The sequence below is a fragment of the Calidris pugnax genome, unplaced genomic scaffold (assembly GCF_001431845.1).
Source record: "Calidris pugnax isolate Ruff unplaced genomic scaffold, ASM143184v1 scaffold103, whole genome shotgun sequence".
Taxonomy (NCBI): Eukaryota; Metazoa; Chordata; class Aves; order Charadriiformes; family Scolopacidae; genus Calidris; species Calidris pugnax.
The window spans coordinates 8,313,086-8,329,116 of NW_015090990.1; the positions used below are offsets into that span (position 1 = coordinate 8,313,086).

General features: G+C 38.2%; 1 protein-coding gene across 4 annotated transcripts in view; it reads left to right on the forward strand.

Moving 5' to 3' along the window:
* The first annotated feature begins 6,557 nt into the window (after positions 1-6,557).
* DYNC1I2 (dynein, cytoplasmic 1, intermediate chain 2) overlaps positions 6,558-16,031 on the forward strand; it is a 29,768-nt gene continuing 20,294 nt past the window's right edge. The window contains exons 1-4 of one of the 4 annotated variants that reach the window (XM_014954307.1): positions 6,558-6,915; positions 8,518-8,635; positions 10,621-10,735; positions 13,291-13,435. In XM_014954307.1, coding sequence (XP_014809793.1) covers positions 8,528-8,635; positions 10,621-10,735; positions 13,291-13,435 — 368 coding nt within the window. In that variant the 5' untranslated portion in view covers positions 6,558-6,915; positions 8,518-8,527. The remainder of the gene's footprint in view (positions 6,916-8,517; positions 8,636-10,620; positions 10,736-13,290; positions 13,436-16,031) is intronic. The other 3 variants (XM_014954309.1, XM_014954308.1, XM_014954310.1) reach the window with 3 other exon arrangements.

Consider the following 16,031-nt stretch of genomic DNA (forward strand, 5'->3'; position numbering starts at 1 on the left):
TGAGAAGAATTACATCAGGGTTTTTTTCCTTCCTGCACTCACAGCACAGTAGGAACACAGACTTGGAAAATACAACCAGAGATCTAGTCCAAGCTACTTTAGCAGAATCATTGTACTTTAACATATAATAGCTGTCTAATCTCCTATTAATATCCAGACAGAAGAGATTCCCGTAGCAAATTTGACAAAACAAAACCACAAACAGCTTTCTCCGAGACAAACAGGCTCATGCCTTGCAAAACTTTTTCTGACAGAAATGACAAATCTGACTCCACAGAAAACTGAACACTGACAGCCATCAAGACTTGTGATGATGACGCCTATGGTTAAAAGCATTTACTGGAAAAATTTGTCAGTGGTAGAGTATCCACTTAAACACATACACACCAGCAATATATACCTTATTTGCAGGAAATTGTAAACTTCTCTCAGCCTTTCAAAAACTGAAAGCAGCAGCTGTTTAAATTTCTAACATTATATAATGTGTGCATTTCATTGTCTTACGGTTTTCTTGAGTCTTAAAATTATGTGTCATGGGAAAGATGTACACTTACTTAAGTCTATACAAGTTCACACACATATGTTCCATTTACAAGCCTTACAGAAGGCCTTTTGCAGTTTTTTTCTCTTTTTCTCTCTTAATACAGATGCACTAATGCAATCGAGGGCACTGAATGATCAAACATTCAAACCTAAACAAATTACTTTCGTTGAAAATGTTGGTTTTTTTAAACTAACTACTTGCATAGATCAGACTATTTCACAAGAAAACATGATCCAAAATACTTGCCAAATAGATTAAATAACAGGATATTAATGTGGTCAAATTTTGTTCAAGCAAAGTAGAAAGATTAAATTTATCCTGATTTTTTAAAAAACAACAAACAGGTTAAGACAGTAAGATGTGTTTGTCTAGGAAAACAATGTATAAATAAAACAACGGAAATTGTTTGTTTGAAGCATACAAAATTAAACTAGCATTAGCCCTAGGATGTGTCCAAGATGTATCCAAATCCTGTTTACTAACATTATATGTGGTTTGAATTTAAAACTTTTCTCTATGATTTTTTTTATAGGAATGCACACAAATGTCTCAGTGACATTTTTGAAATGTAACAAAAATCTGATCAAATTCAAATACAGTTTAGCTGCAACAGACTTCGTTGACAGCCAAACAGATTCTCAAAATAGAAGTTTTCTTGCATAAAAACTGTTGCAAGATGCACAGGAAATCTCCTTACAAACATTGCAAATGATATAAGGCTTAAATACCAGTGTTAGCATGTTACCTCTGTGAACAAGGAGGATGAAGTTCTATCATACTGTGGGAAATATTCAGCCAGAGAAGGGCTGCTTCCAGTTTGGACTAACTATGGATTTGTTTGGGACTTGTGATATGTTCCAGCAAGGTGCCTGCTATAAGCCAGACGGTTATAGTAATTGTTACAGGAGATTTCTGTGCCACCTCCTTGCTGCTCAGAAGTTCTGTAAGTATGGCCTAGAGCTTGGGTTCTGCTAGTAATAAATTAATTTCCAACTTTCTATTGCCTTGCAACTTATGTTAAAAGAAAAGATTTATTTGAGTTAAAAAGCAGGAGATACTCTGAGAAAAAAATTATATTAAAAATTGATGTTTATGTGTTTGCCTTATAATTTACTTCCATATAATTTTTCAGACCTTCTTCCAACACGTTAGTAAGTTTCTTATTAAAAATAATTTGAAAAAGGAACAAATTTTATCTTGACTTGCATTGCTGTGAGCAGCAGAATGACCCCATGGCACCTGTCTCTATTGAATAGAACTGACTGATGCTGTGAGTCAGTGACTCAACTAATTCCCAAAATAATGTGAAAACATGAAAAGTTAACTGTTACAGTTAACAATTACAGAAGAATAAATGTTACTTTATGGCAAGAATAGAAGTCTGGAAGGAATCCTAAATTCTAATCCCTGTGGTCATGTCACTTAAGTCTTTTAAACTCTTTTTTCATTGTAAATAATTACGTAGTACTTCATACAGGTAATTATTTAACATTTCTAAAATGAGGTAATTTGATGTCAGTGGATGAAAAGTGCATTCAGTTTTAGTAAAACTTAGTATTTTAGTGTGCTCTTGTTCCTATTAATTCTAGTCTAAAATATACTTTAAGATTATATAAGATACTCCTTTTGCTTCCAGACAGAAAAATAACTTAATGAAAAATCAAAAAAAGCCCTTGAAAAAAAGTGAACACTTTCTCTCTTCTTATTTACTCTATTACCTTTTTGGCTAATAACGCTAACATAATACATACAAAAAAAGAATTCTGCTATCAACTTAACAAGTATTCAAACACAATCTCCCTTTGATGAATGAGGGTAGAATATAACCTGGCATACAACATATCTTAAAATAGTTCCTTTTGGCTGATCTCTGGGCGGTTTTCATACCCTCTCTTAAAACCATTAGAACTAGTGCAGGTTTTGGTGCATTACAGGATCCCTTAAGAAGCTCTCATTATCTCCTCTCTTAACCACATAATAGAAACAAAATGAGAGTACTGTACACAGACGACACTGAGGAAGGAGAACTTGCCTTGGAATTTTTCAACTGGTAAACCTATTTTCTATAATGCTTAGTAGGGAATCACTCTTAAGTGCTGGACCATTCACTAGTATATGTGTTTTGTGCCAAAGGTTACCAGATTGCAAAAGGGTTCTCATCTCAGAAAGGACCCATCATTCACCATCACCTTATTTTGACACAAGGGAAAAAAAATATGTCCATCTAGCAGGAACAGGAAAGGGGGGAGAAGGACAGAGAGAAACCTGTATTGGCAATGCAGAAAATTTTCTAAGGGAAAAGCACAGACTATTAAATGATACCAGAAAAGTTATGCCTTTATATTATGGGATGAGATCTTCCTTATTATTTCAATTCCAGTAACTCTGTAAAATGGACTTTTAATTTTCCTGAAATAGGAGAAAAGAAAAAAGAAAATTAAAATGGAGCCTCAGTGGAGAAAGGCAGGCCAGCTGCCTTTTCCCAGTATCTCACATTGCTAGAGAGGCCAGCGCAGTGACGGCAGTTACTTGAGGGAACTGTCTTCTCCAGCATAAATCTTGGGCTCATGCTCCAGAGCAAACCTCTGTTCTCCAACAGCACAATTAAGTGACAAAGCAAGGTGAGGCTCTGCTTGCCTTTGCTATCTACCCTTCTTCTGATCCAGGCAGCGTGGAAGTCTAATGTTCCCCAAAAGAGAAAAGTAGAGGCTCTTCTGAATCGAATGGTATCTTGTGTTTAGTCTGGATTTCTGTCCAGGAGTCTCCTGCAGCACAGATCTGATACTATCTTTATCACTCCTTTACATGTCTCAAAATAACTTCTCAGTAATACCCTAATTGTGTTTACATGGGTACACAATCACTGTTAAATCTGGTGCTCACGTCTTAAGCAAGCCTACCAAGCCTTCATCCTACACCCAATGCATAGGATGAGTGCATAAAATCCCCTACAAGCTGTTTTCCCAGTTCTACATACAGGAAGACTCCACCTCATAGCACAACTTCTCCACATTCTCACAGACCGTTATAAAATTGGGGTTCACTATACCAAAAGATACTGTCACCAGGAAGCTGAGGCTAGAAGAAAACACTCACTTGTAAACATCTATAACCAGTGTGCTTTCTCAAACCTGTCCTCCCACCATATACCTCATGAGCCTTCCAGCTGATGAAAAATGTGTCAGGTTATTTAAATTTAAATTCTAATTACTTGTGAGATCAATAACTGCCAAAAAAATCATAAATGTTTTTGTATAGAGTTAGCATTCTGTCAGTGAGTTTGTCACTGCTAAACAAACCCAGAGAGAGCTGTGTTGTGGCTTAACCTGGCAGGCAGCTAAACACCACACAGCAGTTCGCTTGCTCCCCTCGCAGAGGGATGGGGGAGAGAATTGGAAAAAAATGTAAGAACTCGTGGGTTGAGATAAGGACAGCTTAAGAGGACAGAAAAGGAAGGGAAAACAATAGTAATAATAATGACAAAAGAATATACAAAACAAGCGATGCACAATGCAATTGCTCACCACCTGCCAAGAAACGTCCAGTTTTATTGTTGCATCATGTCATATTGTACAGAATATCCCTTTGTGCTGTTTGGGTCGGCAGCTCTGGCTGTGTCTCCTCCCCAGTCCCTGTGCACCCTCAGCCTCCTCCCTGCCAGGGCAGGATAAGAGGCTGAAAAGTCCTTGGACTCAGTGTAAACACTGCTTAGCAACAACTGGAACATCAGTGTTACCAACATCAGTCTCACCCTAAATCCAAAACACAGCACTATACCAGCAACTAGGAAGAAAACTAACTCTATCCCAGCCAAAAGCAGGACAAGCTATTGGAAAACTATAGCCATCATTTACAACAATGGGGATGTCAGTGCTGCAAAAATTAGGTACTCTAGTTTCTGTGTAAGATGAAGGACTAATGTAAAAAATAATAACATGACCTTCAACAGATACATGTAGGTTCAGGACAAAGAAATACACTTCAGCTTTGAAGATCAATTACCAAAAATCATTTAGCTAAATTCACCACAAATGTGAAATATCTGGCTCCTACATTCATAATTCTAAATGTAAACTTGAAAAATACTACTGGAAAGCTTCAAATACAAAACTGATATTTTATGGCCAAACAAGAAGCACACTTAAAATACAAAAATAAAATGCACATTCTTGTTCTGAGGTGCACACATTATTGTAAGTGGTATTAAAAAATTCTGGCAAATAAATTCAAAGGCGACAGCTGCTTGTGGAAGTTTATTACTATCATATTCATATTTCCATCTCTGAAGATAAATGCAACCCCTTCTCTTGCACATCATACAATTTTCTTTGACAGTTCCACTTACAGTTTCTCTGAATGGTAACACCCATACTCTTATGAAATGCATGGGGGTTACTCAATGATCAAAAGCCATCTAGACAACACACAGTTTTTCTAATTTATCTTAAGGTATAGTATGAACTCTGACTCAGATGGAAGACTAGAGAGAAGTAAATAATCAACACTGATTCCTGCAGCAATTCAAGTTCTCCTGGGAGCTATCCCAGCAAAGTACCAACCAACCTGTTCCGTTATCATACATAACAGGATTGCAGCTGGACAGAGCCGGACTGCAAATGCAATCTTTCTCCAGTGCTCTTCAGCAGGGGCTCAGAAGATATACTCACCAGACATAAATGTTTGTAGATCCAGTGATTTTAAATAAACTATTCCAATTTGTAATAGCAGAAACTTTACAAGCTGTTAGTCACTGCCACTAAGAACTTCATTTCATAGAGCATTGTGAACACATGCTCTACTTGAACTATATGAGTTGTCCGTATTAATTCTACTTTGGCAAGGAGAGTTTTAGAAGATCTTCACTGACATAGTAGTCTATAGCACTAGCTCAGCAGTTATGAAAAAAACATAGAAAACTTGATGTCTGTTTCCATAGGATACAAGTGGTAATATTTATTTAAGATGGCTGGGGAATCATAGATTGGTTTAGATTGGGAGGACCTTAAAGATCATTTAGTTTCAACCTCTCTGCCATGGGCAGGGACGACCCCCACTAGACAAGGTTGCTCAAAGCCCCATCCAGCCTGGCCTTGAACAGTTCCAAGGATGGGGCATCCACAAGTTCTCTAGGCAGTCTTTTCCAGTGCCTCACCACCTTCATAGTGAAATACTTCCTGATATCCAATCTAAATCTACACTCTTCCAGTTTGAAGCCATTACCCCTCATCCTATCACCACATGGTCTTGTAAAAACTCCCTCTCCAGATTTCTTGTAGGCACCCTTCAGATACTGGAAGAAACTATAAGGTCACACCAGAGCCTTCTTTTCTCCATGCTGAAAAAACCCAACTTTCAGGCTGTCAGGAGAGGTGCTCCAGCCCTCTGATCATCTTTGTGGCCCTCCTCTGGACGCATTCAACAGGTCCACATCCTTCCTGTGCTGAGGACTCCAAAGCTGGGAACGGTGAAGTCACTCCCAGTGGTAGCTCATTGCAGTTTGGGTTTGGCATAGCTTTTATGCCATTCAGCACACACAATGAAGCAGTTTATTAATGTACAGTGTCGTATCAACCTGGCAACTAAAGTCCTCTTGCCAACATCAACGCAAAGCTGATTTAGTGTGGATTTAGTGTGGGTCATTTTTGTCCCGAGCCTGACACTCACAGCAAATCGGGATTTTATACATTTTACCTTTAGCTCGCTGAAGTGATTACAGCCACCAGCCTGACTAGTGTACGGTTAAACTCACACAGTTCGATGGGTGCCTGCACGGGGGTGACTGGCGAAGACCCCGGCAGGCGGGCTGCCCGCAGGGCCCTGCTCTCCTCAGGGACCGCTCTCCTCAGGGCCGACATCCTGTCAGGGCCCCCGCCCGCGCGCTCCCGCCGCCGCACGAGCCACAGCAGAGAGCGCATGAGCGGCCACCGCCCTGCCAAGAGACTACACCTCCCATCATGCAAAGCGCAGCCACCCCACCCTCACGCCGTAGGGCGCCGAGGGCGAGGCCCGCTCCGTGGGGCGCGCTGCATGTCGGGCGTCGTTGTTCTCAAGGCTGCTCCGCCGGCGGGGTTTGGTGCCGGACCTCTGGGAGCACCCCACCCGAGCCTCGCTTCACGCTGATTCCCCGCGGGAATCCCTGTCAGATCGCTCCTCCCTGACAGCGCGGGCGAGCGGAGCGTTGGTGTCCGAGCGCGCCGCGGTACGGTGTAGGCCTCCGTGTCCTTCCTGTAAGTGCCTGCGCATCCCGCAACGCTTTAGGAGCTGGTGTGACCCTCGGCGCCCGCCGTAGGCCGCTGCTTGTCAGCTGCTGGCGCCTTTGTGAAGCGGCGGAAGCGGAGCAGGGCCGTCGGAGGAGGAGGAACCGCTGCCAGGTGAGCCGGGCGCCGCCACCGCCCCTCCCAGTGGGGACCCTCCGTCTTTCGGCCTCGTCCTGTGGGGCGCGGCAGCAGAGTGGCGCGGGAGGGCGGCCCGCGATAAGCGGGAGGGGGTACGGGCGGGTTCCGTGGGGGGTTTGGTAGCGCTGCCTTCGCCTGGGCCTCGGGGTGCCGTGGGGCGGGGTCCGCCCAGGGTGGGGGTGCGCTGCCAGGCTCCTGCCCTGGTGGGGCCCGGGCGGGGTTTAGGCGGGGGACGTGGTCCCGGCGGCAGCTGGTTGGCGCCGTGTCATCTCCCACCGGGGGGGGCCCCGCCCTGGGGTGCCCCGGTCCGTGCCTCCTGCCTTTCCCGGGCCGGTGGGAGGGACGGGTGGTGTGGTGACAACGCAGCTTCCGAGTGCCCTTCTGAAGCGACACGGGAATGCCATTTATAAATGCCGACAGCAGATTTTACTTATTTATTAGCACTTAAATGTTTGCAGGCAACATGGAGGATACGTACGTTTACCCTAATGCACATGCTACTAAGAATATTGGGGTAGATGTATGAGGCTCGCATCCTTTTGCATCTTTTTCTGTTCCTAGGTGTGCCATGCAAACACTTGCAGGTATTGTTAATTTTGAATTAGTGAGTAGGTATACTACTAATGCGTAATCCAGTATCCTTGTTGTCAAGCTTAGTGTAAAAGCATTTATGGATCCCTTCTTTGTTGTAGAACTGCATCTGTGCTTTCTCTACTGGGTTGGATTTGCTCACAAATAATAAAATTAAGCTTTTATTCACTCAGCCCATTTACATGTTTTTTCATCCCTGTTTTCTAAGTCTTTGTTACGTTCTGCGGTGGATTTTTTTTAAAATTTTTTGTTTACTGTTGACTTCCTTGTCTGTATGTAACTGCGTTAGCCATTTAGGAAAAGTTTTTGTTAAATTTTTGTTTTTAATATATCCACCAATTTCTTAGCAGCATACAGAAAGTTTGGGGAAAAAATTATAATGCACATATTTTACAGGGTTTTTTAGCCATCGCACTTGTACTTACTTTCTGTTGCAATTGATAGTAATCCTACTGAATCTTATAATAAATCTGTATTTTTAATCCTACAACTGTATGTAGAAGGATATATAGCTTATATACTGCTAAGTTATAGCATGCCAAGTGAAGTTGAAGTAAAAAGTAAAAGATAGATATTGTATTGGTACTTTTCTTGCTCTTTTCATCTCATAGTTGGCACTGTACAGAATCCAATGGCAAGATCAGATAGCCCTATCTTTGGTGTCTGATGTTTCTTTCAAAGCAGTTCCTTCAATCAGTGTCAGAACTACCTTGGGAATGGATGCTGTCACCATGTCGTAGTTCTGTTTGAACATAGTTTTGTTTTAAATCAGTTGCTTTAGTATTGAGAATGTGTTAAGTGAAAGAAATGTGGAATAGGAATGTGATTTTTTTTTTTTTTTAATTAATTATTATATTAAGACTTTTCACAGTTCTGGTTTTAAAAAGCTGGTGTAGTTGACTTAATGATAGCTTATTTAAAGGAAAGCTGCTATCTTAAAAGCAAAAAAACCCAAAACCAAACAATGGTATCATTTCTGTTGATCAGTGTTTCAGCCATGTCTGACAAAAGTGAACTGAAGGCGGAGTTGGAGCGCAAGAAGCAACGATTAGCTCAAATCAGAGAGGAGAAGAAAAGAAAGGAAGAAGAAAGAAAGAAAAAAGAAGTAAGAAATAATTTTCTCTTTGAAATTTGACTGTTTGCATATGCAACTTGCCCAAAATGCAATGGACTCACAATGATGAGGCGACCACCAAAAGCCTCAACGGCTACATGTTATTCAGGGAGTGTCTATTTAATGGTTGGTTGCTGATGCAAATGTAGCACTTTCGTTTTCTGGTAAGAGCAAACATCTACTGTTTTCTTTAGAATTATCCATATGGTAAGTTAGATTTTAACTTTTTTTTTAAAATCCTGCACTCGTGTAAAGTTTGGATTTCTAAAACTACTTTTATGCATGGAATGTTGTTAATGAAGTCACTGCAAAGTATTGCACAAAAGCTCTGCTTAATGAGCTGTGATGGTGTTAATTCATTTCTGAAGTGCTGTTCTGAGGATGTCCATATGAATTGTCTGTCTGTCAGTAGCATTATTGTACAAACAATGCGCTACATTCTTCTCTTTGACTTATTTTAGCCTGAATTTTAAAATCAGAGCAACACTCAAGATGTGTGTGCTGCTTGTGTGTTACATTTGGTTTGTTAACAGTCTTCTGGATTTCTCCCTACAAAAGTACGTGACGTCAGTGACTTAATACCATGTTTCTCCTGAATGCAGGTTATACCTCATAAATGCAACTTCTGCTGGAATGTTTTGGGGTACTTTTTCAAGACTTCTCTGCATTTTGGTTATGATCTTGCAGCTGTGGTAAATTAGCGTATGACTGAAGGCTGGGCAGCTGCCAGCTACATGACTCAGAGAGAGAGGAAAATATCTGGGGTTGTGTTCTGATGTTCTTGTAACAGTGTATTGCTTGAATCTGCGATTCCACATGTGATGTAATAGTTTATCAGTTGAGAACTTGCTCTAAAACTTGGGAATTCCTTTTTTTTTTCTTAAAAGGACTTGTGCAGTAGATTAGAAACATAATGTGCAGTCAAGCGAGGAGCAATTAGTATTTAATCACGGCATAGGTATAGAATAGCTTGGTCTAGATTTTGCTGCTTCTATTAAAGACTTGTCTTTGTATCATCAATTTATACTTATAAAATGCTCACTTGCGAATGTGGAATAAACACCATGCCAATGACTGCGTTTTGAACACCTTAAGATACAAAACATATTTCTGTAATTGAATGAGTAGCTAAATGAGTGTGGAAAGATATAGAATGTTCAGCAGCTTTCACAGTAGAGCTTGTGTTATTTCTAAATTATGGGGATGAGGGTGTAATTTTTGTTCTTTTTTTTTTTTTGTGTATGTGAAATTTAGCAAATACCACACCTTAAAGAAAACTCCTTAAATGCCTTTGTAAACTTGAAGTTGCTGCAAAGTTTTTTTTAAGACTTCCTATTTTTCTTGTGAAACCTGAGATCCGAAAGAATGCTTTCTCACTGAACAGCTTGTTGATGTTTTTGTTTTTAAAAATAGCTTAAAATGCACACATAGACAATCATCACTTTTACATTTTACACATACTTTCTTAATTGCTACACACTTTAATGATTGCACTGATTAGCCAAGTGTCCTAATACTTTCTTGACCAAAGAGGATTGTCTCTACTGTTGTTCTAACCCTATAGTTTTTTCTTTGACACAGTTATTGTCATTTCAAAATTGGAATAATATGACCATGTCTTTAAAATACTTCTATACACAGGCACATAGTACTTTTTTTTTTTCAGTCTTTGCATTTTACAGTGCTTAGCATTAGTGTAGAAAAAGGTATTATTGATCTTATGAAGTGTCAGTTACTTTGATAAATTAGAAGGTGCTGTTTGCACGTTATATGTCTTTTAAAGGCAGGAGCAATTTTGTCATTCCTGTCTGTTTACTTTATCTACAGTAAAGGACCATCAGAATTACTACAGTTAAGTATCTAACCTATATGATGATAGCTTTCAGTAGCATAAAGGAACCTATGATATCTTAAAAAAAAAAAAAGGAACTGTTTTTAATACCTGTTAAATGCTATAATTATTGAACTTTTTTTAGACTGATCAGAAGAAAGAAGTTCTTCCTGTACAAGAAGAATCTGATCTTGAAAAGAAGAGAAGAGAAGCTGAAGCATTACTTCAGAGCATGGGGTTGACACCTGAGTCTCCTGTTGGTAGGAATGTTAATATTAGTTTGAGATAAATGTTTGGGGACTTCTTGTTTGGTTGTTTGGGTTGGTTTTTTGTGGGGTGGAGGGTGTGTTTGGGTTTTACTGGGGGAGGTGTGGTGGTAGTGGGTTATTTATATAACTAGCATGAAAACTTTCTGGCCTCTATTTTTTGTGGTGTACATATCTGGGTTTTGCACTATTTTGTCCTGTGTGATCTCTCTGAGTGTGAAATGATGTGCTCCAGTACACATCACTAGTACTATTCTGGAAAAAGTATGCACTTGGTGGATTATTTTGAGTCTTTATAAGTATCATGTACTTGTTCTTTTTTTTTTCCCTATTTTCCATGCACATTATTCTTCTGTGTTTTTTTTTCCTTTCTCTTTTTCATAATGCCAAATTTTAATTCTGACATTTTTTTGTGCTGAGTTGACATGTTTCCTTTCTGCATCTTTTACACCCTAATTTCCCTTATCTCAAATACCTGACTGATGTTGATGGAGTAATAGCAAGGCTAAGTATAAAATTTAACTGTTAAGGATGATGTTTCGTGCCCATGCTGCTCTTGGATGGGTTAGCATATTGGGTGTTGATTTTTGCCTTTACATAGCCCACGTCTCTCTGGAAGACAAAAGTGAAGAGGGTGACAATTTAACTCCACTTTTTTTGTCTCTAGCTCCGAAACATAAGGAGTTTAAAACTTACTTTTCAGTTTGGCTCAATGGTGAGGGTCTATTTCAACTGGGTTTGAGAATGAAATATAATAATTTGTCATACAGTCACAGATATCTTCATAATGGCTTTTGTAAAGTCCTCAAGCATTTAAAAGTGAATGTGGAATAAATACCATTATAGCTGCTCCCCATTCCAACAGCAACAGCAATCAATTTCAGTAGTTTGAACTGTTTTGGCAGTTTGGAAACTGCCTTCAGGCCACGTTAGCTCTAGAGTACAGCGTTTTAAGTAATCAGTTCTTACCTACTCGAGATTTTTTTTGTTTGGTAGTCTAATAGTTTAATGGCATCTTGTGTGCGGTTTTGCTAAGACAGCTGAGGAGATGCGTGTGATTGTTGGTTTTTTAAATCTGAGACCAATGGGAAAACTTTATTGAAAACAGTGTGCCCCACAAGAGGGCACTGTGGCATCAAAACTAAACTACTGAGTTCTTCTGGCCGTGCTCACTGTTAGGTAGAGCTGGCTGACTTTTGTAAATGGTAACAAGATATATTTGTAATGTCACCCCTTCAGTTAAGAAAAGGTTACATTAAAATGTCATCGTTTCTGATAACGCACAAAAAATAATGTAGGAATATAAAGGACTATGGGTATTTCCTTTCGTATAAATTATTCAGTAGATGGTGATAATGAGTTGAAGAATATATATACACTCATATATACATCCATATTTATATAGATGTATAAAGTGTGTGTATGTATGAATTTAATAAATTGAAGCATTCACTGTGATGATTTTGTAAATTAGTGTAGAATTTTTGTCAACCACAGTTATGTCTCTGTTTTGCGATGGGATGGAAGCATTCTTCAGAATTCACAATCTACTTGTGATTTCAGGAAATCCTCTAGAAATGTTGCAGATCTAAATTTAGAATTCCCCCTGACACAGCGGATACCAATTTATATACATAACTTGTGTTTCCTTGGTTCAAGGTTCTTCTTAAGGGTTGCTAAGGAGTGATCGTGTCTTATGAATGTTTTACATATTGCTGAAAAGTGGAGTGTATAAGGCCCTTCAACCTGATTCTTCAGCATAAACCTAAGTTTCTTCAAATAATGACTTTCACTATTTCTAAAAAGAAAAGTTGAAAGAAATATCAAAATAGCCTTGTGTTTGTATCAGGTTGCATGTTATCATTCACTATTATGTATCAGTTCCAAAAAACATGTTGCTTTTTAAATGATAATTGGGATCTTCATCTACATACTGAAAATGAACTGACCTTTTCTTAAAAGTTTTAATAGAACAGCACTAGACTGTCAAGTAAAAAGAAAGAAAACATGAAAATACCCCCAAACCCAACACTAGAAACTTTGTTGTGATACACAGGTTTTATGTTATTTGATTCAAACTAGAACAAAAATAACAATATACTGTATGACAAAGCCACTTTTTTTTTTTGTCCATGCTTTGGTGATTATATATTTTGAAACAAAATTACCCATTAAATACATTCAATACCTAATTTTTAAGAAAAACTCGTGTCAAAGCTATTTTAACAACTGCCTTCCTTTTTTGTTTAAGCAACATGATTTAGTGGAAATTGCACTTTGAAAACTGATTCCATCATTGGTCAGAAGTTCAGACTAAAAGTACATTTTCAATTCATTTTCTCTTAAATGTCTTTCCCTCCATGTCTTTTTTTTTTTTTGTATGCTCCAGATGCATAAATGCCAAACAACTGCATGAAAGTCCAGCATGAATTGTTAACATTGTCTTTTCCCCTCTCTTTCTACTGTTCATTTTCATCCATGTATTTTTTGTTTGCCATCACTTTTTTTTTTTAATACTTCATGTTAAATTAATTTGAAAACATCCTAAGCTGTGCAACCTCTGCGAGTAGTAACAGCGGATACCTGTCTGTTTCACTATTTAGTCCCTCCTCCTACCTCTCCGTCTTCCAAATCCGTGAGTACGCCAAGTGAGGCTGGCAGCCAGGACTCTGGTGATGGCGCTGTTGGATCTAGGTATGTCGCTTTCCATGTCATATTCCTTTGCTTAATGGTTGTGTACTGAACAATTAAGCTTGAGAAGAAATCGAGGTTAATTACTTGATTATAATATAATAACATGAGGTTACAGTGTTACTGAATCTGTGAACGGTGACTGTTCTACAGAAGTACTTTAAAATTTGAAATGCAACTGCACTTCCTAATTTGAAATTGCCAACATTAATGTGGAGTTACTTAAACTTGCAAGTTTAAAGTAAAATGAATCTGAATGTCTTGTGGTAATGTTCTCATATGCATTAATGTCTCAGGACAATAGAAAACTGGAAGAGTTAAACTTCTGGGCTTTTCCCAGCTTTTTTATAAAGAAGGATGTGTATATTTCTTTTTCCCCCCTCTATTCTAGTTGGTCCAATAAAAGATACCGTCTACAAATTTTGCCTTGCTTCTGATTTTAATTTTTTTTTTCCTTACTCAGAACAGTATATCTTGCTATTTCACTTTGCAGCCATCTCTGTAACACAACTATACCACTCACAATCTCTCTCATTTGGTGAAAAGATAGCACCATGTATTTAAGCCATGGGATTTTTTTTCAGATCCACATTTATTTGACCTTTTTTTGTGCATGACAATTTGAGAAATGCTGCTCTGAAGAGAGTCAGATAAATATTTCTGTTAAACTAGGAATTCAAAGTGACAATACATGGGAGATAAGTGAGAAACACTATTCCAAAGGGTATTTCTACTGTTTCCCGTGCACAGTCTGGAAATAGTATTTGCCTAATCAATTTTGTTAACTTATGTTTTCTCAGCAAAGTAAATTCATGTACTTGAAATGTACTGAGTATGCATTCTGGGTGAAGTTTAGTTAAAGCAGTTACTGAAGCAGTTATCATCAGTTACTTCAGTTGTTTTGGAGAACGATTGAATACTTACATTGCTTTGAAACATCTTTTAAAAAGACTGCCGTAACATCTTGTATGTGTATGGATTATACATACATAGCTATATACAATCTTAATCTGAAAATAATCAAGATTTTAATGACCTGAACAAAGGTTACAAGGTGCCTATTTCAAAGTAGCAACCATTCATTTAAAATGGATAATACATCAGGCAGCAGATATGAACCCAAATTCTTTTTTTTAACAATGCCCAGGTGTGATTTTGTGTATAGCTTATTTACTATGCAATTGAAGTTCACCTGTCACGTTAATAAAGAACGAATATAATTGTTTGTTAACTGAGCAACAAGCAGATTTTAAATTATTTTAAATCTGTGATTATTGCTTTTTAAATTGTCAGTCTATATTTAAATTCACTGTCTAGAAAAATCCCCAAGAATCATTTGATGATGACTTTTTAATTAAAAAAAAATAATAATTTCTTTCCATTCATACATAATTTAAATTCAATATGAAACAGTATGTAAAGGCCACATATCTGTAATTGAAGGCCATGTTGTGACTAAATTGATCTCCACCTGAGGTGTACTGTGCTCTCTGTATGTTTCTCGGACATCATAACATGATGTTGTATAAATAAATTTTCTTATGAAACCTTGAGAAAGCTTGTATTTTAATCCTCTGTAGCTTCATGTGTTTGCAAACTTTAAATCTGTGCCTTGACAATTTCCCAGACATGGAAGCATAAAAAGATTGAATCTTGAAGTCCTGGAGGTATGAATGTCTAGCTAAAGTCAAGGCCATATAGAGTCACAGAGTCCCCTTGCTTATTCTCTCACCACTGAATAACATTCTTTCCCTCCCGCAGTAAGGAGATGTCGATATCCTCGTGTGTTAGTACCAGTTTGTGCAGTGTTCCTAACGTACACCTGTGCTTCAACATGAAAGTTAATGGGAAAAGCTGGACTGTGTGATATCCCTTAGCATTATACCTGGCATTTCTCAGGGGACTTTCATATCAATAGGAGATGTGTTAGAAAGCCCAAGTTGTTCTGTTATGCTTAGTAATTTGATAATCTTAAAACAAACCCTTTCATATTACTGTATTATTTCAGTTCCTTTTTCATGCTGCAACTATACTTTACAAAGATGATCTCCTTTGTTAGTTTAGTCTTTTCTCCTTTATAATACTAAGTGTTGTCAGTAACTTTAGTAATTAGTAGGGCAGTGTTCAGAACCTGTTTTGCTTTATTTTCATCGGTAAGGTTTTTTGATTCTGAGTTTGATACAGTTCTTTCTTTCTTTTCCTCAGTTAAGAGTATAAATTCAAGACTGGAATTTAATGCAGTTGGTTTACTTCTAGGCTAGGTGGATGCTTTGTAGAATTAGTTTAAATGCAGAAAATACCTTTCAGAGATACAGGCAGCATTAGAAATATGCCTGGATACAGAAAAGTTTGGGCGTATGTAGAAGGTGGGAACATCTTTTCACTGAGGCTTCTAGATAAATTCATTTCACTTAAGGCATAAGAAACATCTGGAAAGCAAAAGGAACAGCATTTTACATCACTTTGGTACATGTATAATACGTGAATTTTATCTCAGAATGTTACCTGTATTTAAAATAATATCTCTGAGAGACTTAACTGTATATCCTGTGCTGCTTGTTGACCCAAACTATTTTTAAAAGGCAGGCTATACCTTGTG